Source organism: Phalangium opilio, unplaced genomic scaffold, assembly GCF_054372755.1.
Source record: "Phalangium opilio isolate 3A_F unplaced genomic scaffold, DU_Popi_V2 ptg000011l_1, whole genome shotgun sequence".
NCBI classification, from domain to species: domain Eukaryota; kingdom Metazoa; phylum Arthropoda; class Arachnida; order Opiliones; family Phalangiidae; genus Phalangium; species Phalangium opilio.
In genome coordinates this window covers 7,185,820-7,211,210 of record NW_028324147.1, presented here as the reverse complement: position 1 = coordinate 7,211,210, position 25,391 = coordinate 7,185,820, and the positions used below count along the sequence as shown (strand labels likewise).

Sequence of the window (25,391 nt, the reverse complement as noted above, 5' to 3'; positions counted from 1 at the left end):
TTGCTGTTGGAAGTGCAGGTGTTACTACGACCAAGGCTTAGTATCCTATGTCTTTTGGGAAGTTGGCTTGAAGCTACAACTTTCTATTCTTGGTTGGTCGAAAGGTTGGTCTTCCCTAACAACGCGTCGCAAATATTTTGACCTTTTAAGCTTGTTCAAAATCTTAAACTCCCCTAATCAAACTTATTTTTCTGATGCCCCCTCTATCGCTCCCACAAGGGGCCATGGTAAAAACTTATTATTCCACCGATATGCCCGTAAAGACCAGCTTAAGCACTCCTTTTTTCGTAGATCGGTCCCCATTTGGAATTCACTTCCCCCTGATATTGTATCATTAAAATCTATTGCCCAATTTAAGTCGGCACTGAAACAGTACCTCAAACTATACGTGTGTGCCTTTATGTTCTTCGGAGCTGTAATGTTTTCTCATAAACCCTAGCTCGACATTCCCCCACAGGAGCAAAAAAAAAGTTAACCATACAAAATAGGTTTGTTAATTACGACCTTTGTTTGTAGAAAACATAGCTTTAGTTTATTTTGGGGAGTTGTGGTAAAATGGAATACTGTATTCGTGATTCACATTTGTGTTGGGGGCATATTGAGTTCCCCATCCAACCATACTAAAATCTTGGGGATCTAGTAAATAGGAGCTAAGTAATTGAGGAAAGTATTTATAAACATACCCCCCTCCATAGGAATATCATTGCACCCAACTTGGGAGGCTCATAGCTCTGGTTCTACTAGAGATACGGAAATGTCCTTTGAGTATGTTATAGTCCTATTTGCCCCATCCAACCATACTAAAAACTTGCGGATCGGTTAAACAGGGCCCAGGTAATTGAGGAAAGTATTTATAAACATATCCCCCTCCATAGGAATATCATTGCACCCAACTTTGGGGGCTCATAACTCTGGTTCTACTAGACATACGGAAATGTCCTTTGAGTATTTTATAGTCCTATTTGACCCCCCCCCCCATCCAACCATGCTTGGGATTAAGACAAACAGGGACCGAGTAACGATGTGAAGCGTTCACAAAAGTACCCGCCTCCATAGGAATAGCATTACACCCATTTTTGGTGGCTCATAATTCTGGTTCTACTACAGATGCGGGGATGTCCTTTGAGTGTGTTATAGTCCTATTTGCCCCATCCAACCATACTAAAAACTTGTGGATCGGTTAAACAGGGCCCAAGTAATTGAGGAAAGTATTTATAAACATACCCCTCTCCATAGGAATATCATTGCACCCAACTTGGGAGGCTCATAACTCTGGTTCTACTAGAGATACGGAAATGTCCTTTGAGTATGTTATAGTCCTATTTAACCACCCCCCCCCCATCCAACCATACTTGGGATTAAGACAAACAGGGACCGAGTAACGATGTGAAACGTTCACAAAAGTACCCGCCTCCATAGGAATATCATTGCACCCATTTTTGGTGGCTCATAATTCTGGTTCTACTAGAGATACGGAAATGTCCTTTGAGTATGTTATAGTCCTATTTAACCACCCCCCCCCATCCAACCATACTTGGGATTAAGACAAACAGGGACCGAGTAACGATGTGAAACGTTCACAAAAGTACCCGCCTCCATAGGAATATCATTGCACCCATTTTTGGTGGCTCATAATTCTGGTTCTACTACAGATACGGGGATGTCCTTTGAGTATGTTATAGTCCTATTTGCCCCATCCAACCATACTAAAAACTTGCGGATCGGTTAAACAGGGCCCAAGTAATTGAGGAAAGTATTTATAAACATACCCCCCTCCAAAGGAATATCATTGCACCTAACTTTAAAGGTTCATGACTCTGGTTCTACTAGAGATGCCCTTTGAGTATGTTTTAGTCAGAGCCGGATTAAAGGGGGGGGCGAGGGGGACTGGCCCAGGGGTGCAACGCTTGTTGGGGGCACATTGCGTTAAACTATTCCCCCCTTAGCAACATTTGCTGTTCCTATTTTTTTCGACTTAAGGGGTGCGCATTATCCCGTCCCCCGGGTGCAAAATTGCTTAATCCTGCCCTGAAAATATTTGGGCCATTTAAGTTGATAATAATTTTAATCTGTATTTGATTGTTTGAATATTATTTTTTATAGCTACCATCTGTTTCCAAAGGAGAAATTTATGTTGGATTCTAGAATCAATAACTATTTTTTTGGCAAAAGGCACCCAATATTAATCAGGTCAATGAACCCATTACAATCCCCTTCTTAATTGAGGTCTACACTAAGTGTCACTTTGATTTTATCCGTTGAAAGGGAATCTCATTACCAAAACTATTGAGACAGCCTGTGAGACATTTAGGCAATTATTAGGGTATTTAGTTTATTATTTATTATTCTATTTATTGTTAGAAGGGAAGCGCTTTGTGTCCTTTAATTTTTAGGGATTTTTCTTTTCGCCAGGACATAAATAAAATCTTACTTATGGAATAGGTGAACACTGGTCCTAGCCCTCCCTTTTAAGAATAATGAACGCGTAATCAGGATACCAAGTCTAGTATCTAAAAAAGTCAAGAAAAGAAAGAACGAGGTTTAAGGCGAAATTTATTCAATAAGAAACAAAAAAACCAAGTGTTTACAAAAATTTCGAACAAAATAATATTAGAGAGTTTTGTAAGTTAAAGTTTGAACGCAAAAAAATAAAAAGTAGTTACAAATAAAATTTCCAAGCAAAAAAATTAAGTTAAGTGGTTACATGAAAAAATTGCGAGTAAAAAAGATGTATTTTGTGTCCTCTAGCTTCGATGGTTTTCTCCGTATCTTCGAGTCAATGTTGAAAGAGATAGCAAGTCCGGAAGAAGACATCGTGTAGCGGAACCCAACAAAGAATTGTCATCAGGAATGTAACGTAGCAAGTCCAGAACAGCGGAAATCATCGTACAGCGTCAATCCAACAAAGGATGTCATCTGGAATGATCCGTCTAGAAATGACCAGCGACAGAAAAATCCAAGAATATCAGCTGCATCTATAAATGAAAACCTATTAATAAACCATCTTAAACTATTGCCTACTTTTGGGCCCAACAAAATGGATTTAAATAATATAAGAAAAAACCCCTAAACTAATTTAAGGAAAACCTTGATAATGAAAATAATTTAAAATATCCCCTAATTTAATTTAAGGAAAACAGGCCTTTCAAAACTATTCCCACAGATAGACCCCGTGAATAACTAGAATTAAATGGGACAAGGCTTAATTAGGCTTAGGGCAACAGTCCTCTTGTCTTAAAATGATCTCTGCGGGACTTGATTTTCGAAAATCTGTCGCTCTAGCTCTAAATTAATTAATAATAGCCCCTAAACTAATTTTAGGAAAACCTGCTATTTATTTTAAAACTATTCCCAAAGATAGACCCCGTAAATAACTAGAATTAAATGGAACAAGGCTTAATTAGGCTTAGGCAACGGTCCTCGTGTCTAAAAATGATCTCTGCGGGACTTGATTTTCGAAAATCCGTCGCTTTAGCTCTAAATTAATTAATAATAGCCCCTAAACTAATTTTAGAAAAACCTTCCGTTTATTTTAAAACTTCCCACAGACAGTATCCGTAAAATAACTAGAGTTTAATAAGACACGGCTCAATTTAGGCTTACGGTCCTCGTGTTTTAAAATTTTCTCTTGGGGGGGACCTGATTTCCGAAAATCTGTCGCGTTATCTCCAAATTAATTACGTACTCCGTTTAATAGAATATAATAATAGCCCCTAAACTAATTATTTAGGAATTCTCTCTTGTCCAACATCTCGTTGTAAAATATTATTTGTTTTACTTGATTTTTAATAAATAAATAAATAAAATTCACTAACATTTAACACTACCTAATTAATTTAAATACTTGAAATAAAGTAAATAAGGTTTTTCCAAGCGACTTTCCTCGACCGCTTCCACGCAAGAATGAACCGGCTGACCGCTTAACTTCCAACTAGGTAAATTTCCAACGGTGGGGGCGCTAAAAGCTCCTATGCGCGGTCTCTGGTGCGCCATATCCCAGGCGCGAGATCCAAATGGCCGAACACCGCTAGGCATAAATGAATGACGTCAAATCACGTGACTTATCACGTCAGTCGACGTGACCAATGACGTCAGCTGATACCCCCTGCCGTTACCCCCTGCTGTGATCCCCTGCTGTTTCAATACTATTACCTCCTGCTGTTTATATACTGTTACCCCCTGCTGGGACCCCTGCTGTTAGTATGGAAACAGCAGGGGTCACAGCAGGGGGTCCCATTAGGGGGTCACAGCAGGGGGTAACAGCAGGGGGTCCCAGTAGGGGGTCACAGCAGGGGGTAATAGTATGGAAACAGCAGGGCGTCCCAGCAGGGGGTAACAGTAGGGGGTCACAGCAGGGGGTCCCAGCAGGGGGTAACAGTAGGGGGCACAGCAGGGGGTCCCAGCAGGGGGACCCAGCAAGGGGTCACAGCAGGGGGTAACAGTATGGAAACAGCAGGGGGTAACAGTATATAAACAGCAGGAGGTAATAGTATTGAAACAGCAGGGGATCACAGCAGGGGGTAACGGCAGGGGGTATCAGCTGACGTCATTGGTCACGTCGACTGACGTGATAAGTCACGTGATTTGACGTCATTCATTTATGCCTAGCGGTGTTCGGCCATTTGGATCTCGCGCCTGGGATATGGCGCACCAGAGACCGCGCATAGGAGCTTTTAGCGCCCCCACCGTTGGAAATTTACCTAGTTGGAAGTTAAGCGGTCAGCCGGTTCATTCTTGCGTGGAAGCGGTCGAGGAAAGTCGCTTGGAAAAACCTTATTTACTTTATTTCAAGTATTTAAATTAATTAGGTAGTGTTAAATGTTAGTGAATTTTATTTATTTATTTATTAAAAATCAAGTAAAACAAATAATATTTTACAACGAGATGTTGGACAAGAGAGAATTCCTAAATAATTAGTTTAGGGGCTATTATTATAATCTATTAAACGGGGTACGTAATTAATTTGGAGATAACGCGACAGATTTTCGGAAATCAGGTCCCCCCAAGAGAAAATTTTAAAACACGAGGACCGTAAGCCTAAATTGAGCCGTGTCTTATTAAACTCTAGTTATTTTACGGATACTGTCTGTGGGAAGTTTTAAAATAAACGGAAGGTTTTTCTAAAATTAGTTTAGGGGCTATTATTAATTAATTTAGAGCTAAAGCGACGGATTTTCGAAAATCAAGTCCCGCAGAGATCATTTTAAGACACGAGGACCGTTGCCTAAGCCTAATTAAGCCTTGTTCCATTTAATTCTAGTTATTTACGGGGTCTATCTTTGGGAATAGTTTTAAAATAAATAGCAGGTTTTCCTAAAATTAGTTTAGGGGCTATTATTAATTAATTTAGAGCTAGAGCGACAGATTTTCGAAAATCAAGTCCCGCAGAGATCATTTTAAGACAAGAGGATCGTTGCCCTAAGCCTAATTAAGCCTTGTCCCATTTAATTCTAGTTATTCACGGGGTCTATCTGTGGGAATAGTTTTGAAAGGCCTGTTTTCCTTAAATTAAATTAGGGGATATTTTAAATTATTTTCATTATCAAGGTTTTCCTTAAATTAGTTTAGGGGTTTTTTCTTGTATTATTTAAATCCATTTTGTTGGGCCCAAAAGTAGGCAATAGTTTAAGATGGTTTATTAATAGGTTTTCATTTATAGATGCAGCTGATATTCTTGGATTTTTCTGTCGCTGGTCATTTCTAGACGGATCATTCCAGATGACATCCTTTGTTGGATTGACGTTGTACGATGATTTCCGCTGTTCTGGACTTGCTACGTTACATTCCTGATGACAATTCTTTGTTGGGTTCCGCTACACGATGTCTTCTTCCGGACTTGCTATCTTTTTCAACATTGACTCGAAGATACGGAGAAAACCATCGAAGCTAGAAGACACAAAATACATCTTTTTTACTCGCAATTTTTTCATGTAACCACTTAACTTAATTTTTTTGCTTGGAAATTTTATTTGTAACTACTTTTTATTTTTTTTTGCGTTCAAACTTTAACTTACAAAACTCTCTAATATTATTTTGTTCGAAATTTTTGTAAACACTTGGTTTTTTTGTTTCTTATTGAATAAATTTCGCCTTAAGCCTTGTTCTTTCTTTTCTTGACTTTTTTAGATACTAGACTTGGTATCCTGATTACGCGTTCATTATTCTTAAAAGGGAGGGCTAGGACCAGTGTTCACCTATTCCATAAGTAAGATTTTATTTATGTCCTGGCGAAAAGAAAAATCCCTAGAAATTAAAGGACACAAAGCGCTTCCCTTCTAACAATAAATAGAATAATAAATAATAAACTAAATACCCTAATAATTGCCTAAATGTCTCACAGGCTGTCTCAATAGTTTTGGTAATGAGATTCCCTTTCAACGGATAAAATCAAAGTGACACTTAGTGTAGACCTCAATTAAGAAGGGGATTGTAATGGGTTCATTGACCTGATTAATATGGGGTGCCTTTTGCCAAAAAAATATTTATTGATTCTAGAATCCAACATTCTAGCTATAACAGATGGTAGCTATAAAAAATAAAATTCAAACAATCAAATACAGATTAAAATTATTATCAACTTAAATGGCCCAAATATTTTCAGGGCAGGATTAAGCAATTTTGCACCCGGGGGCCGGGATAATGCGCGCCCCCTTAAGTCGAAAAAATAGGAACAGCAAATGTTGCTAAGGGGGGAATAGTTTAACGCATTGTACCCCCAACAAGCGTTGCACCCCTGGGCCAGTACCCCTCGCCCCCCTTTAATCCGGCCCTGACTAAAACATACTCAAAGGGCATCTCTAGTAGAACCAGAGTCATGAACCTCTAAAGTTAGGTGCAATGATATTCCTATGGAGGGGGCTATGTTTATAAATACTTTCCTCAATTACTTGGGCCCTGTTTAACCGATCCGCAAGTTTTTAGTATGGTTGGATGGGGCAAATAGGACTATAACATACTCAAAGGACATCCCCGTATCTCTAGTAGAACCAGAATTATGAGCCACCAAAAATGGGTGCAATGCTATTCCTATGGAGGCGGGTACTTTTGTGAACGTTTCACATCGTTACTCGGTCCCTGTTTGTCTTAATCCCAAGTATGATTGGATGGGGGGATCAAATAGGACTATAATATACTCAAAGGACATTTCCGTATCTCTAGTAGAACCAGAGTTATGAGCCTCCAAAGTTGGGTGCAATGATATTCCTATGGAGGGGGTATGTTTATAAATACTTTCCTCAATTACTTGGGCCCTGTTTAACCGATCCGCAAGTTTTTAGTATGGTTGGATGGGGCAAATAGGACTATAACATACTCAAAGGACATTTCCGTATCTCTAGTAGAACCAGAGTTATGAGCCTCCCAAGTTGGGTGCAATGATATTCCTATGGAGAGGGGTATGTTTATAAATACTTTCCTCAATTACTTAGCTCCTATTTACTAGATCCCCAAGTTTTTAGTATGGTTGGATGGGGCAAATAGGACTATAACATACTCAAAGGACATTTCCGTATCTCTAGTAGAACCAGAGTTATGAGCCTCCCAAGTTGGGTGCAATGATATTCCTATGGAGAGGGGTATGTTTATAAATACTTTCCTCAATTACTTAGCTCCTATTTACTAGATCCCCAAGATTTTAGTATGGTTGGATGGGGAGCTCAATATGCCCCCAACACAAATGTGAATCACGAATACAGTATTCCATTTTTCCACAACTCCCTAAAATAAACTAAAGCTATGTTTTCTACAAACAAAGGTCGTAATTAACATACCTATTTTGTATGGTTAACTTTTTTTGCTCCTGTGGGGGAATGTCAAGCTAGGGTTTATGAGAAAACATTACAGCTCCGAAGAACATAAAGGCACACACGTATAGTTTGAGGTACTGTTTCAGTGCTGACTTAAATTGGGCAATAGATTTTAATGATACAATATCAGGGGGAAGTGAATTCCAAATGGGGACCGATCTACGAAAAAAGGAGTGCTTAAGCTGGTCTTTACGGGCATATCGGTGGAGTAATAAGTTTTACCATAACCCCTTGTGGGAGCGATAGTGGGGGCATCAGAAAAATAAGTTTGATTAGGGGAGTTTAAGATTTTGAACAAGCTTAAAAGGTCAAAATATTTGCGACGCGTTGTTAGGGAAGACCAACCATTGGACCAACCAAGAATAGAAAGTTGTAATTCCCTTGGTAGGTGTCGGAGTCTAGTTGGGATTTGGTGTGGGAGAGACAACCCTGGATATTGTCTAGATACTTAATATCGATAGCGGAATGGGGGTGACGCTTAATCTCCATTCGGTTGCGATAAAACTTTGGTATTTAATCTAAATTAACCCTTAATATATAAATAAAATATTTACCTGGAAAGACCTCTGTAGCCACCATTGAAATGGGCAACAGCTTCAAGCCAACTTCCCAAAAGACATAGGATACTAAGCCTTGGTCGTAGTAACACCTGCACTTCCAACAGCAACGTGGGCCCCTAAGCCTTGGTCGTAATTAACAAACGTATTTGGCACGGTTAAGCATAAATTTTCCACTTGCGACGCTTAATAGCCGATCGGTTGCGATAAAACATTGGTATTTAATGCAAAGTAACCCTTAAAATATAAATAAAATTCAAAATATTTACCAGCAAAGATCGCGCAGAAAAACGCTGCCGCAAGTTTGCACCGCAAACGTCCCAAATTAGAAATGAATAGGCTTTTTGGCTGCAAACTTGAACCGCTAGATGGCGCTGCTGAAGTTAGGCAGACTTCAAAATATGGCGGGAGCGTGCGTTTCAATTCTACTGTTTCTATTTTCTAGTATAATTAATAATTTAGTTAATTATAATTTAATAATGTCTTCTAAACAGCCCAAAACACTTTTCTCCACTTTTGAAAAGTGGTACTGGAGTTTATGGATTCCTATAGCTAGAAAAACCACCCTATAAACATGTGTGTCTAATAAGTCGAAATCTGAAATCATAATAATTAAACTAATTCCTATGAAAGTTAATTCATTTTACAGGGGCCCAGTTTTACGTTGATCAGAAGTTCTTAAATGAAATGTGTAATATATTCCAAAATCTTTGTTTTTGGCCTAATTATTCCTGTTCTTAATTAGATAATCCTCCTTGGTGTATGGTACTAGTCACATTACAGGATTTTGATTCCTAAGTAAGCTCTCGTACTCTAGCTTACTGATGTAGCCACCGAAATTATGTAAAACGCAATAAGGATAGTTCAGAAAAGGATGAAGAACACAGTGTTTAATGGTCTTAGGTGGCAAATAGTCGCAAAATTGTAATAAGAAATAAAAGTTAACTGTTTTTGATTTTGATACACTACTTTTTCCTACAGTGAAAAATTCAAAATCAATTAGAGCTTTCAGCTTCTTTACTTTTGTGTCTTTACGCGCTTCTTATTCTCACCAATTTAGAAATTTTATAATGGGACCGGTAAAAAAATAATTAATGCAAGGGTCACTGGTCCTTTAATAATTCCAACATGAGGGGTCACTGCAATTTAACCGAGTGTAGTCAATTCTCCCTTGTCGTTCTCGAACTAGCTCTCTCAGTACGTCTCTAGCATTATGAAGTGTAGGTAGTGTCATACTTATGGAACATATCTTATAAACTTATGATAAAATGCAATGAAACACTTCAAGTTTGGCGGACTTACATTTTGCGCAAGGTTTGTAAAAAAACTTTCTTGAGAAAATTAGTCTCGAGTTTAGAAAAGTAAAATTACGCGCAAGGTTTGTAAGAAAGTTTTTGGAAAACATTTATGCTCAAAATAATGAGATCCGTTTTGGGACCTAGTACGCCGATTTCCATTCTTAATTCTCTTCTAGAATTGGATATTATGAGATGTGTTAATTCGTATTTTGACATGTTTGTAATCGCATTTCACTGGTAGGCCTATAGATCTTTGGTATTTTAAAAAAATATTAAGTTTTAAAGCGCACATATTACTCATCTTCCACGATTAATTTTTATGTAAATTTTATTCATTTTCGTGCCATATTACAAGAGTTTTAACTCTTTTTCATAAAATATATACTTTATTTTTCTCTCAGTTAACAAAAGCTAGGTATTTTTCGTATCAAGTTAATTAAGCATTCATTAACTTTAAATTTAAAATTTTACCGTTTTCCGGCTGCCAAATCAGCCAAATTAGAACCGGACGATAATCCGCGTAGCCCGATTCCGCTGTTACCCCTCATTCTGGCGTCTACATTCTCTTGTTCGGAATTTATCGTCGGTGGTGATGGATCTGTGTCTGCATTCGTGACTGTTGCCGAAGTTGTACTTGTGGTCTTGGAAGAAGGTGGCTTGTAAATACCAATACGGCTCGCTCGCATTACAGTCGGAACTTTGGGCTTCTCAGGTACGGCAGCACTAGGTCCGGATGTTCCTGAATTGTCCACATTGTTAGTTTCCATCGTGTTTCGGGCGTAGCTCGATCCAATTAATCCGACGGTGAAAATTGCCAAACTGATCTGAAGAAGAGATTTTAAAAACCCAAATTTATAAATTACGGTTTGGGTTGACGGGTTGACGTCATTCTCCTAATTATATTCATAGGAAAATGTACGCGTTAACAGATAAGAAATTACTGCACTTCTTTTGAAATACAAATATTATGTCACAACTAGCTCAGACGATGTACCGTTACTCGCGTTTTGTGTATTTATAAACATCCGATTTCCTGGTTTGCTTTGACTAGGAAGAACACAGGAAGTACGTGAGAATTGATGTTTGATACCAACTTTCACTGACTGACTTATAATCAACGCCCAGCCCAAAACCACTTTACGTAGAAGACTGAAATTTTGCAGGGACGTTACTCTTGAGTAGTAGGCACGCTTACTGAAAGATTTTTCCAATCCGCCGCTATCTTGAAAAATGACGGCCATAAATGTAAATAAACCTTCTTTGAGGAATTATGTACGTGCATTTCAACCGATTTGACAAATATTTAGTATACTGGTTCCCTATGTCCTATACACGGGCCTTAAAGCTTTGGGTTTCAATTTTCCACCATCTTTAAAAATGGCGGCTATAAATAAAAACTATATAAATATAAATATCATGTAGTTTAATAATAAAACTCCGCATGAGCTTGAACCTTATTTTCAGAAAATTTCATTTTGATTAAATCCATCAATATTAAACAACACCAACCTCTACCCTTAAATTACCCAACATATTACGAATGTGTCAGAAACATACCGTTCGCGGTTGAAATTAGAAGCAAGTAAGTGAAATCAAAATCATATAAAATTATTAAAGTTATGGGGCACCGTATAATTTAACACTACTCCTTAACTAAAGTACCTTATTTAAGCAGAAATTAATCAGAAAAATAAAGAGAGTCAGACTATTGACGTCAGTCGAGCTCACCATCAAGTATAGGTTCTTATCCATCTTCATATTGGGTAAAATAAGTTATCGTCTCAAATATTTATACTTTAGAAATTCGATACGTTAAAAGTTTAAATGAAAAAGGCACCAACTAAATGAACACTCTTATCTCTTCTAAATCTGGTAAAACGCTGGACTCTTATTTTAAAACACAGAATTGGGGGATGGAACCAAACGAATTCGTTTCGAAATGTGTTTTTCTTCTCAACCCATCATGGCACTTTCGGAGTATTAAATTCAATTTCTCAAAGAAAAACTTTTCTTTTGCGAAATCTAAACTAGTGAATAAGCGCGACGAAACTAATAAAACATTTATACTTGCAAGGGGTCACACATTCGCTATGAATACCTAGAAAATAATAACACAATATTTCTTTACTGTGAGAAATTAGAAGGGCAATCCCAAAAAATAATAATTTGAAAATTCTTGTGAAATACCTAGACGATTGTCCGACCTCCAGGGTTCACGAGCGATTTTTGATACTCCTTAATGAGCAAGCGGGGGTGTCACCGTTGAAAACCGGTTGAAATACTAACTAAGGGTGACTGCGTTTTTATTAATCATAAACAATTTTATTGCAGACATAAATTTGAAGAAGTTTTGAATTAGTTTTCCTGGTTATTGAAACCGCGATTTTTGGCACTTGTAACTAAGGGGTATTGGAATAATAAAGCCGCGTTAACACGAGACACTTTGAAACCGCTTTAAACCGTTTTGGAATGTACAAAATATTATATTAAGCTGATAAAACCAGAGATCTTTCACGAGAAAATGTAATATTATTTTTTAAAAAGTGTTAGGCTTTTCCAAAACGGTTGAAAACGGTTCCAAAGTGTCTCGTGTAAACGCGGCTTAAATGTCAACGCCGTTTGAATACTTGGTATACACGTTTCGGCATAAGTTTATAAGATATGTTCCATAAGTTTGTCACTGGTTTCTGAGAGCTTGTCATGAAGTGACGTAGGTGAAACGTCACAGATTCAAGTAAAGCTACACCTGATGAGGCGCTGTGAAAGGCTTATTACAGACTAAATAGGAATATGGACTGCAATTTAACTGATTGTAGTCAATTCTCCCTTGTCGTTCTCGAACTAGCTTCAGCTGTAACTTTCTAGCATTACGAAGTATAGGAAGTATCATACTTATGGAACATATCTTATAAACGTATGGTTTTGGTTAAGCCTTGAACTTGAACAATAAATATTTTTCTCTCACCTTAAACTTCAATGTTGTTGAATTCGATTAATCCTTGGCCTTATACAGCTTGAACTTCCCTTGAACTTGAAGACATAAAGTCAACGACGTTTTGTAGCCTTTAATAAGACTAACACAGATCTGAAAATCAAACGACCGTCACTTACGAAATTTGGAACTAAAATGACGTATGTTTTTAGCATTTCGCTTTAAAAAATTAATCAGCGGGGTCATGATCTACTTTATATGTTTATGGCAACATTTTGAACAATAAAGAACAATCATAGGTCTAAATAAACGTTTTTTATTAATAAAATCTCTTGACACAAGCAAAATTTACTTTAAATATAAATTAATCTATTATAACATACCCGATTCAATAAAAAAGTAACTATTACTGGTTTTCAGTCTTTGAACCACAATATTATCCACAGTGGTTTGACTAAGGAAACGTGATATAGCAAGTCTGCAAACGCTACATATTTAGAAAGCCCTAATGAGTCGTTGGTCTTGGCGTACTATTACTATTACCATCATTTAGTCACCGTCCATTAGCCAAATCACGAAGATTACCATCGGTTAAGAGTCCACTGATACCAATAGCGTGCATGGGAGGTGTTGGTTTAAAAGGATTGGGTACGGGTGGTAGGGTTGGTATGGCCTTCATGGCTTTACGAAGATTACTGAAGTCCAAGGGTGGTGGAATTCTAATTCCCATATAATCACTGACTTCGTTTGAACCCGAAGGTAGTCTCAAGATACCACTTCGACCAGTTCGCGCAGTGGCTGACGCGAATGTTTGGTTCATTCTTCTGGACATTTCGTGGAAACTTTGGGCTAAAGCCTTTGCCGCTTTCTTGATTGGTGATTCAGTTGTTGTAGGTGACAATTCTGTAGCAAGAGTTGTCAATAATTCAATTGTAGGGTTAGGTTCAATTTCTTCTCTTGGCCTGTTTGGCGATGCGTTTGTGTTTGAGCTTGCTACATCTTCTGACTCAACGGGGTTGGTTGACACTTCTTCATCGGTAGTTGGGTTGTTCATTGTTGATACTTCTTCATAGGTAACTGGGTTGTTAATTGTTGACACATCCGTGTTTGGATTGGCTTCATCCCCTAAAATTGGACTGTTACCCGAGTTACTTGTTGACAATTCCGCGGTTGGATTGGTAACCAATTCAACCGTAGTTGAAGAATCTGTTGTTTCATTTGGAATTCTCGAGAGATTGCTTGTCCGACTGATTCTCCTGGGAACTGGTGCCACTGGGCTTTCGAAACGATCCATTAAGCATGGAGCTGACGTTACTTCGGGCCATGCCACGGTGGATATCAGGAACAGCCAATATACCTTAAACAAAATAACTAGTTAGCTTATGACATAAAATAAACCTTATTTTGGACTTTGATTGTTTAGCAAACGTATCGGAAAATAAGGTCATAGCATAGAAATTACTTTTACCGGGAACTCATACAGATAATTGGAATAATTGTGTCTCCATATCTCTCACGTTATAATCTATGGGGGCTTTGTGGGCCGGGCTTGAGTACTATCGGTCGCGTTTCATAATTCTGAGGTCTTTCTAACTGCAATTTTATTGGTTGGTAGCAACGTGCAGCGCGATAAATTATTAGCGAGGTTAAATTCGACTAGAGACGTTGAGAGAATGACTACACAATGATTCCAATTAGCTGTATGCATCAAAAAATTCATTCATGTTACTAAGAACAAGAGAGGATAAGATTCTAAACACATCCTGGCGCTAAAATCCCGTCATATTTCACGAAAGATATATTTAACATTTATAACTGCAAGCTATTTGATTTACAATTTAACTAACCCTTTTCAAATTAAATAAAAATCACGTTAAAATTAGCAGACGAATGTTTGCTACAAATAATGCGGGGATAGTTACGCCATATTCTTATATACATAAATATAACTTCAATGAATTCTTTCGTAATTAATAATTTATAGTTTGTGATTTGAAATGAAAATCAAACTTCGATCAAAATTCAATACTTACAAATTTTTCCATGTGAGATTTTGAATGGTTTTCACCTCTTGCTTAATGAATAAGTTAAGTTAGATATTCCGTACTTGAGCACCAAAGAACTATACTCGACTACACTTTCCCAAGTTAATTTATAGAGTCTTTTGAAACAAAAAAATTATCGCGATTCTTTCAATTTCTCGGCCTTAAGAATTATCAGATGTAGATGCTCCAAATTCGGTTGATTGCGTGTATATAGTGGGCGATCGAAATATATATACTGTAACGACGAATTGACTATGGCCTATCAACAGGAATTTTTTGTCATAAACAAGCGCAAAATGAAAATGCAAATGGGCCAGGGACTTATCTTGAATGTAAAATGGTATAAATGCAAAAAATGTCCTTAGTTTTATACATCTCTTAAAGAAACAAATAAGCCGAAATAACTTAAGGTATTACGCAAAAATTAGGAATTTAAAGACATAGACCCATAGCAGAGACTTTCTAGCGAACGCCTGTATGGTTTTATGGGTTTAAATAACGTGCCTGGAAACTTTAAAGTGGAAATGAAACGTTCTTAATTTAATTTTTATTTTTTTTTTCCATTGCAAATATCAGATACGAATCGTGTAAACATTTCATTGAAATTATTTAAACTAGACTTAAATTTCGTAATAGAGGGGGCAGCTTTTAATAGCGGAGAAGTTTAATTGCTGTTGATCAATAGTGTCATCATAAGTTTATAAAATATGTTGCATGAGCATGACTTGTACTTCGTAATGCTAGAGACTTACAGCTCGAGCTAGTTCGAGAACGACAAGCGAGAATTGAAGTCCTACACTCGGTTAAATTGCAGTCCATCTTCCTATTTAGTCTGTACATACTAAGCCTTTGGCAGCGCCTCACCAGGCGTCGCTTTACGAGAATCTATGACGTTTCGGTCACTCACTTAGTGACAAGCTCTCAGTATCCAGAGACAAACTTATAGAACATATCTTATGAACTTATGCCAAAGGCTAATTAAAATCTATCAAGTCATATATATTGTCTAAAACTTCCGAAAGTGTTGCAAAAAACCACATTGATTTAAATCTAAGGGCTTAACTTCCTCCAATAAAGCTACCACGATTGAGAAAAACCACCTGACGTTACGTCAATATTGGGGGGTCTAAATTTTATTGCCAATTTGCTACGACTTCCCATTCAATCCAATATGGTCGCCAGAACCGAGGTAAGAGGTAAGAGGAAGTAACGTCACGACAATATTCATTGCATCTCCCGATATACTTGAGATTATATTAACATCTTTCACAATCCCTTTAAAAAGTAGAACGGTGTTCCCCAAAATATGAAACCTCATTTGAGTAACGTAGTAATCACCAAATTTCTCACTAATTTGACATTAAGCCTGGCAAAGTTTTCGACACACATTTTTTAACCGAAAAAAACCTTTCCCTTAACAAGTACATACAGTCAGTATTTGTCTCTTCCCTTAACAAGTACATACAGTCAGTATTTGTCTCTTCCCTAATCGTTTACATCTACTAAGTATTTCGAGACAGGAGCTGAAACTCCGCACCAACCAAGGTTGAGTAAGACATTATGTAAAAGGCGTACATAATTACTATTTAAACTAAACTAAAAAAAATATAAGACATTTATCCTGGGTTCGAGAGTCCAAATTTTCTTGGGACTAATTATCTTGAAATAATTTCACAACTATACGTAATATTTTATCGATAGGAATTCGGAATTTCTAGTAAATAAGTTATAAAGAGTAGAATCTAAGCTTGAAAATGAATATTTTGTGGGTGATTATTTGTTTTTGTAAATTTCTTTCCATTTTGATTGTACAGGGTGTTACAAAAAGGATGGTAGGACCCAAATACTGTACAGTGGAAGGGTACTATGATCATAATTTTTAAGTCGAAAATCTAAATTCTATAATGTTTTGGCATCAAAATAATAACAGTTTACATGTCATGATTAGTGTTCTACTATGTTCCCTTAAATCTAGCTAAGAAATTTAAATAAAATTCTAATATAAATTAGTGTTTTTTTTTTCAGCTTCTTACTTAATTTTAATTCAATCATAACTCGTTTACGGTGGCCCTTAGGGTAAAATGTTATAGAAAATTTTCGACTCAAAATTGCCCACTGTACACTACCACCATTTTTTGGAAAACTGTATAAATAAATATTAAAGTTATATTTAATTTTTGGACAGGTTTCTTTGCTGATTTGCATAATATTAATTCAAAAATGTTTGGGAGATTACGCTACAATTCCTCCGCCTAATTCCACAAACACTTCAAGTTCATGGGCAGAAAAGAAACCGGGTTACGTCGGGCTAAGTGGAACTCTATTTAACACTAATTTGAAAGATTTGTACAATGGACGATAATCTGGGGTTTAAATTCAAATTAAAACTAAAATAACTCTTAAGATTTAATTTCTCATTTGAAAAAAAATAATTCTTTTAACTTGAGGCTAAATTCCGAAACCTCAAGGTCTCACGTATACATTAACTTCATATCTTAACTTAAAGCATAGACCAAGTTAACTCGTAAAGTAATCCTTTAGAAGTTTTAAAGCATAGACCAAGTTAACTCGTAAAGTAATCCTTTAGAAGTTACTATATTTTGGTGGTAAAGTTTAAATTAATTAAATAAACGTCATCAATAAGATGTATATTTTAAAAAATGTAATTAAAATTAAATTAATTTTATCCTTTTCAGTTAAATATTAGAATTCGATGATCTGATATTGTCAAGCCGCAAAATTTGATCTTGACCTAATTAATACTGTAATTCCCAGTGCACAACTTTCATCTCAAATATTTGCCAACTTCAATTGTCAGTGAAATTAAAATTAAAGTAACGGTAATTTTCTAAGAAATGGATGGTAAGTTTTTACAGGTACTTTTGCGGAATTCCCCACTGACAGGTAATCCGGGACTTTTCCAATAACTCATCGTTTTAACTTCTTTGAAATTGAAGGGGACAACACCCAGATATTTTAAACAAAATATTTGATACTTTTATTTCTTAAATTCTTAGATCAATGAGGATATTTTTTTCTGTATCTGCCTTCGGGGAATTATATTATTATATGTTCTTCGTGGGGGTAATTTAACTGTAAATTAAAGTAGACTTAGTTTGGTTTTAAAGAGTGGCCTTGTCTAAAGACGTTCGGAGACAGGATTTAGAGCTAAGCCTTTGCCTTATAACATCATGAAGATTTCGGTAAGCCTAATTTTGATTGTAAATTATTTATTTTGTAAGCGAAGATTTAACCAACTCATATTAATTAGTTAAATTGGTCATTATTGTTGCAAGCCAGCGGGTTTTATCAGATGTAACGAGTAGTTATAAAATTGTATTTTAACAATGGTTGTATATTGGTGTTGAGATTAAAAATAGGTCTAAAATAGATCAATTTCAAAAGTGGAGCCTCAGTATAGTGTTAAGACAGGAACATCCGGTGTGTGTTTCCAAAGACCTTTGATAGAGCTTCAACATTACCAGTCCGTATGTTTGAAGTCATATCTATGGTCTTTGTTGGTCACATTCCACCGGATATTACGTCTTAAGATAACAATTAAGTTGGTGAAACACCAGACTCTATTTTATCCCCGATAGGCTTAAAGTAAATATTGTGATAATCAATGAACTAGATGGGTATTGTTCACTAATCAGTTGGGGCTATTGCAACTGGGTCCGATACCAACTTTAATGTTCGCATACGTAAGAGTTTTACCAGGGCCATCGAGAGAGTTTGGGGGTCCCGGGGATAATGGCGAAATCGTGGGTTCCATCAAGACAGCCTTACAAGTATCCCGGACCCCCTAGAAGGTACGGGCCCCGGTAAAACTGACCGACTTGTCACCCCTTCTGTCTCAACGGCCCTGAGTTTGACCATGACAAGAAGCTATTTATTATCGACACGAAATTGGGAACGTTTCTTGTACAAGTGAAACTTAATTATGACATTGTACTTACAGATTTTTCTCGTCACCATTATCGTTGTGACGGTTCGTTCAAGTCCTATATCGCAATTTGCCCTTCCTCATCTGAATGCGGTTAACATTCTGTCGTCGACACCGGTCAAATACGTCGTTGAGACCATTCAAGCAATTCCCGACCTCCTAAAGTCCTCAGGATTGGACCAACTAGCGGCGAATGAGACTACCAGAGTGACCAGTAGGGTTTTTGACGGACCAATCAACTTCAATACTTTGGGTTTCAATCCGCATAGTGACGGGATTTTTGATCCCTTCAGAAAACTATTCTATTCATTCAAGTCTATCGCGATTAATCAAACTGCAATAGCTAGTATCTCTACAACTACGGCCGCGTCTGAAAAAACTACAGCTACATCCGCAACTACTACTACTACAACAGCCTCAACTGCAGATACCGCGACAGAATCAACGGGGGAGGTCGAAAAAGAATCAAATTAATAATTTTATACTAACTTCCATGAAATAGTACCAAAACCTTTTTATGAAACTAGGAGGACTGTCTGATATCATTTACACCAGAAGACCAGGCTACTGGTGGACAAGTGGAGTAAAAAGTAGTCTAGCCTCTTGGTGTAAATGGTACCAATCCTCCTAGTCTGAAAACTATGTGTAATGTTAAAGTCCTATTTACTGATATTTTCAAAATGAAAAATTCATTAACACTTTGAATTCATAAAAAATACAATAAACTTACCTTAAACTAACTCAATTTTGTGTGTACTGTAATTTTAAAATAATTTAACAACAAAATTTAAAATGTAAACATTTTATTGTTATGATCACATAATGAAAACTTGAACAGTATTAACAATGAAAATGTTAACGATGGAACAATATTTCAGTTCTTAATAATGATAAGAATCCTTAACGGTAGCTTGTTGAATCCTCGTTGGTTTTTCGGGACGAGCTTCACCTTGTACTGGTCCAGCCTCACCTCCTTGTTGTCCGTGGAGTCCACCTGGGGCAGCTTGAACGACCTTACCAGCGTTTCCGTAGATCAGAAGTGGTTTGTAGCCGACAGATGGGTAATAGTAAGAGGAGTATGGACTGTAAGCTCCGTAGTAAACGGACGAAACTGGGCTATATCCGGAGATGTACTTGATTCCTGGTTTTTGGACAATTACTGGAGTGGCTACATGAGCAGGGGCAGCTACTTGGTGGGTAGCTACTTGGTAGGCGGCAGCTGGTTGGTAGGCGTAACTAGCGTAAGCGGGATACGTGTAGAGTTGAGAAGCTGGGTAGTAGGCCTGTTGAACGAGGTTGGTAGCGGCGCAAGCGGCTACGCTTACAACAGCGACAATCTGAAAATGATTTTAAAACAATTATATTAACCACACAAGTGAACTAAATAGATTCGCATTTTGACCTTCATGGTTATTATTACATATAACTTCCTATCAAAGAAATTGCACTAATTACTTAAATAAGTTAAATACCACACCCAATATACGTCCTTGAAGACTTTCAACCCTTTTAATGTGAAATGTTGCACTCAAATACCTAACTATATAATTATCTTTTCTATAGCTCTTTGTCCGGACTGTTCAAGTCGAGGCGAATTAACAGTCACTGTTTAAAGTCATAGTCTCTCATGAACTGAAAGGGTGTTTCTGAAAAATCTGTCAGAAATTAAGGGGGATGTTCTTTGGGGCGATTTTGAGTCGAAAATGTAACATCTATGACATTTTGAAGTCCGGGCCATTGTTTTTAAGTTAAGGTTGGATTATTTTACGGATGACCCCTTAAATTTAATTAAGAAACTGAAAGATAATACTAATTCAATTAAGGGATCATACCTGAAACACTCAGAATGTAACTCGAGTGTGTCATACAACATTTTCGATTTGAAATGGTCCGAAGAGCATTGCCTTCAATGTAGCTGGCAAAAGACGTTGCTACATAGCTATAGGTTTCTTAAACTAGTCCCTCGCTACTTGGTTTCACTAAAATTGTCATTTAAGCAACTGAATTTCTAAGTAATACTTGATATAATACATTTTTCATCTGTCTCAATGGCTTTAACCAAGACTACAAACTAAAGGACGCATAAAAGATCATTTAAATTCCCTTCTCTAAGTCTTATGTGACATTGTCAGTTACTGGTAACCCTAAAACCAGTTAGAAAAGTCAGCTTACCAAAAGTTTCATCATTTTGGCTGATAGTTAGAAAGTTTACAACGACTTGAATGAGTTACAAACAGAAATGATTATGTATTATCTTTGAAAGATCCCCGACTATTTATACTAGCAAGGGAAAGTGGCCCGGCCACCAAAAAGGGGTGCCAAAAATGTGAAAGGGGGTTTTGGGAAAATAACGAAGCTTGGTCCATTAATATCCCACCGAAAAAACAACTCCTCTACAAGGTAGGGATGGTATCATCCTTAAAGAGTTTTTCATATTTTACAAGAGAGACCAGTTACGAAACCTTAGAACGGTACAATCACCCGTAGGCGGTTCAGTTACTTTCAAATGGATAAATTTCTTAAAGAATAAATCTCATGAAATTCGCCTTTTTTGCGTTTTGATAAACGTTTGAGGAGATATTTCAAAAACGTTCTTATTTGTAGGAAGCGTTGGTACGCTATTCGTCAGTGACGTCAGTAGGGAATTTTTATTAGTTAAATCAGGGATAGATTTAATTTTAGAAGAAGGAATGGAGAACGGTTATTAGTATTTACTTCAGTCCGACTCATAGCCCAGTATAGAGCCCCTCTCCCCAACACGTAACGAAAAGTTTTAAATTATCTTATTGGCTCACTTAAACTACGTTTTGATGACGTTGCTGACGGGGACGGTGAAAAATACGTAAATCCTTTTTACCTCTGTCGCTATGAGCCGCCTCTTCTTTCATATCCCTCCGTCGCGTGGAAGGGGGTCCGGGACTTTGACGCGCGCCCAGATTACTCTGTTCTCGATTCCTACTTCTAAAATTAAATCAATTCCTGATGAAACTAAGTGTAGAAGTTCTGTGTGCTACACATTTGTTATTATTTATTATTTATCTTATTAATGCTAGAATCTTATAAGAATCGTTCAAATGACGAACTTAGCGACTCGAACTCATGGAGCTGAAATTTGTATTTTTGCATTGATACAAAAAATTATGAATATATTTTATTATACTGGTCCTTTAAAACACCACTGAATACACAGTAGTTTTTAATCCTTTTTAAGTACAGAAAAAAAGGTTTTAAAATGATAGGTAGCATCCATTATAGAACAGTATATGAAGAGTCGAAAACTCAAGGCCAATGTCAAGAAGACCATTAAACTATCGAAGGTCATTGAAGCAAGCAATCTTAACGTTTAACTCAGGGTGTGGTTTTTATAATAACCGTGCCGACTAAGATAATACGTATACGCCTTAGCAACACACTTAGAATTAAAGAAACAAGTTGTAGCTAAAGGGTTGGATTTAGAAATAAAGTTAATCCCTTGAATGTGACAAGAGTGGTTCAATGCCAATTAACAAAAATCTGTAATATTTTTAAGGTATTTGACATTGTAAAATATTCGATGTGTTATAAATTGTTAATTTGTAAATTATTAGATATTTCTGAACAGTAATATCTCCATTACGGACACCCAAGTTCATCGAGTTCAATATGTTTATTGCAATAACGCCAATTTAAATTATGGCAGTACACTACTTAGTCTTGTTTATGCGCCAAATTACATAACCACTTGACCCCTAGGTATTGAATTGAACTAGTTGCTATTTGATAATTAGTTTTAGCGATAACTAACAGTGTGTTGCTCGGGTGTCAATTGTCAAGCCACAATCTACTCAGTCTTCTAATAAGATATATTGAAACAATATAAAAACTCCATTTACTTGTGACGAAAATTAGTAAAATTCGAAGTGGTCATTAAGTTTCTTAAATTATAGAATTTTAATTAAATTAAGATTTAAAGACAAATGTTTCTCTCAATTGTATTTAATTTTACAATAATGTTTCTCTCGGTTACATTTAATTTAAGACAAATTTTTCTCTCAAGAACTAATTTCAATATTACCAAACAATTATCCAATTATTGGTAAAATGATGTTACATTAGTTATCACATAAATTGCGGTTGACACATTAACACAGACAGACAAAGGTTGGAATTCAATTAACTTGACACGATTCGTTCTTGTCTAACCCTTTCCAACGGATTTTTGTAAATTTATTCCGAACCAGATTTTTTTATGTGAAAGTAAGGGAACTTTCCATTTCATCGGCTGTTCAGGTTATCGAATTTGAGAAAGGCCTTTTTTGGCAAATCTCTCTAGTGTGTGTCAAAAAATGTATTCTTCAATCACAGCGTCTGCGTCTCGTGAGTGACTGATAACCCGTTCCCGTCTTTATAAACCATTCCTTAAATCATACGCTTCAATAAATTGAGTCTGAAGTGATGCCAAGCGTCTGGCCCACAAAATTTGGTAATTTTTCGACGGGCTAGCCCCTTCGTGACTGTAGAGGGCGATGTACCCCAAAATCCACCATCCGTCACCACTTGCTCAAACGAGTCAAACCTCAACACATCCCTTAATCAATCGCAAAGTTAACCCTGATTAATCGAATTCTTCAATGAAATTTGACGCTAAAGCCTTCTCGTGAATTGTATCTTCTACACTAGAGTTTCAATTTGAATTGCAACTTAAATATTGAGCACTCAGGGGCAGATTTGGGATTGCCAGTTCAACTGTAGCTAAAGGAGAAACAATTTTCAGGTTTAACGTTTTAAATTTCTCTGCGTGTATACTCTCACAAGTTTGTCACATTTCAATCTGAGGTTTAAGACTATTAAATTTATCAAATCCTAGACGTCAGAGGTTCACGTTTGCACGTCAATAAGTGTTGGCTTTTTTGTCAAGTCAACTTTAACAAACTAAAGCTTCCCAAAAATAAAATGGCAGATTCAGTGAGAAAAGACAGCAAATTTTCAGAGAAACCCCTTCATGATGTCCGAGTTCTTTGAAATGTTAATAAATGCAACGTAGATTATTCATTACATTTTTATCAACGGTGATTTTAAAAGTATATTCAATCCGAAATGCCATGAAAATCTTTACGAGGTGGTATTTGTTCATAAAAACGCTTTCACATTGCAATGTATTTTGTTATCTAATTGCCTTAGTTTGACTGGACACTTGTCTCTAATTGCAAAGCCCAGTTAAGCCCAAAAATGAATCCCGGAGAATTAGAACAAACAACAGGCATCACCATGCAGCGTCTACAGTGACTTCAATGGAAAACACACTACCTTGCGTGCACCAACAAAATGGTCGTAAAAAATTTAAGATTGAAAGTACAGCATCACCACACCCTTTTGGGAGTGGGTGATTTTAATCTGCAACGGATCTATTTTTCAAATTCATTTCAAACACTTACAAAAAAAACTTCTGAAAAAACAGTTAAGTCTCCAAGAGTCTCCCCACCCGTTTAAATAGAAATTAAACAAGTGTGGTCAAAACCCTAACCTCGTTTCACTTCACGTTTTCATCTGCGATTAAATTCACGGTAATCGTCTACACAACTGGGTTGAATATAACGTATTGAAAACCAGACTGAATTCTTAAATCGGATATTGCCCTCGGCTACAAAGGCCCGTGATTTGTTTAAATCAGTTAAATTTCTCTTTTTTCCCCCTTTGCCTTTTAGCAAGCCATGCTGCAATAACTTTCAAAAGTTTCTCTGGACAGTCGTACAATGAATTAAAATATAATAAATGTTTTTTCAAAATTCAAATCTTTTTGTTATTTTAATTTACCAATTAAATATAAGATTTTTTTAACAAAGCGCGTACGGAAAATAATTAGAGGGAATTTAAATTAAATAAGAGTAAACAAATTTAAAATTTTGGGTCAATTTGGAAGTAAAATTAACAATCAATTAACAGTTAAGAAATAATTTAACAATATAATATAATTTCATATTAGTATCAGTGTTATCTCGTGATATTAAGCTAAGCGGGTAGTCCAATATTATTTCGGTCATCATAATCTGGTTCCAAAACTTGTTGGTGGTGTTAAGTCTTTATTGTCTCCTTTGAAGTGGCTCGTTTTGGTTGGGTCCTGGTCCTCGTTGGATTTGACTGCCTTGCGATCCACGTTGTACGTTCAAGTTGCTCAAGTTTAAAGTTTGTCTAGGAGCGCTTGGTCCACCCAAACCGGTCAATCTACCGCCTTGAGGTCCGAGTTGCTGAGAAAGTTGAGAGGTCAACTGAGAATTCTGTTGAATTCCTTGAGGTCCTTGAAGACCACTGGGGATGTCGATTCTGCTTTCGGTTCTTTGTACTGAAGCCAATAGGGGTTGTCCCACGATGGTACCAGCAGCGCTGCCTCGGGTTAGGGTGATGGCATTACTGGGGATAGCTGACGACTGGAGGGAAGCTTGGAAAGATTGGTAGTTTCTTGGGTGGACGTAGTGGGAAAATGAACCACGATGGGAGACGACTTCGAGTTGAGGTACTTGTTCTTGATAAAGAATAGGGTCTTGTCGGAGAAGTACTGGATTGTTAACGGCCACGTAAGACAATAAGGCGTCTTGGTTGCTGTTACGAGGAATGTAACCGTAGCTATTTGGCAATGGTTGAACTTGTTCCGCTAGGCAACTTCCGAACATGACCAGACATAAAGCGATCTACGATGGAATACATTTTAGGTTCTTCGGGACAACAGAGTTGCTAACCCTTTAGCGAAATCAAGCTACTTAAGTAGTTCCCAAGACTAAAACACCTTTTATCCATCCCAACTACTACTTAAACTACAACTCTACTTGGGTCT

General features: G+C 36.9%; 3 protein-coding genes and 2 long non-coding RNA genes across 5 annotated transcripts; 1 reads left to right on the top strand and 4 right to left on the bottom strand.

The window, feature by feature from the left end:
* Window positions 1–4,819: 4,819 nt before the first annotated feature.
* Window positions 4,820–9,231, bottom strand: LOC149710172 (uncharacterized). Its single transcript, XR_016376863.1, has 3 exons — window positions 8,632–9,231; window positions 8,360–8,547; window positions 4,820–5,886 (listed from the first exon to the last, which is right to left on the bottom strand). It is a non-coding gene; the product is annotated as an uncharacterized LOC149710172 (long non-coding RNA).
* A 773-nt stretch (window positions 9,232–10,004) lies between these two features.
* LOC149710171 (uncharacterized) lies at window positions 10,005–12,758 on the bottom strand. Its single transcript, XR_016375664.1, has 2 exons — window positions 12,626–12,758; window positions 10,005–10,484 (listed from the first exon to the last, which is right to left on the bottom strand). It is a non-coding gene; the product is annotated as an uncharacterized LOC149710171 (long non-coding RNA).
* Window positions 12,759–13,051: 293 nt separating this feature from the next.
* LOC149710170 (uncharacterized) lies at window positions 13,052–14,748 on the bottom strand. The gene is made up of 2 exons (XM_089856004.1): window positions 14,626–14,748; window positions 13,052–13,949 (listed from the first exon to the last, which is right to left on the bottom strand). Exons 1-2 carry the CDS (start codon window positions 14,635–14,637, stop codon window positions 13,146–13,148), a joined length of 816 nt encoding a protein of 271 aa, XP_089712130.1. The 5' UTR covers window positions 14,638–14,748; the 3' UTR covers window positions 13,052–13,145.
* Window positions 14,749–17,594: 2,846 nt separating this feature from the next.
* LOC149710169 (uncharacterized) lies at window positions 17,595–19,328 on the top strand. The gene is made up of 2 exons (XM_089856002.1): window positions 17,595–17,840; window positions 18,599–19,328. Exons 1-2 carry the CDS (start codon window positions 17,829–17,831, stop codon window positions 19,055–19,057), a joined length of 471 nt encoding a protein of 156 aa, XP_089712128.1. The 5' UTR covers window positions 17,595–17,828; the 3' UTR covers window positions 19,058–19,328.
* Window positions 19,329–19,371: 43 nt separating this feature from the next.
* LOC149710168 (uncharacterized) lies at window positions 19,372–21,030 on the bottom strand. Its single transcript, XM_089859736.1, has 2 exons — window positions 20,756–21,030; window positions 19,372–19,920 (listed from the first exon to the last, which is right to left on the bottom strand). The coding sequence occupies exons 1-2, from the start codon at window positions 20,768–20,770 to the stop codon at window positions 19,465–19,467; spliced, it is 471 nt and encodes a 156-aa protein (XP_089715862.1). The 5' UTR covers window positions 20,771–21,030; the 3' UTR covers window positions 19,372–19,464.
* Window positions 21,031–25,391: the final 4,361 nt, after the last annotated feature.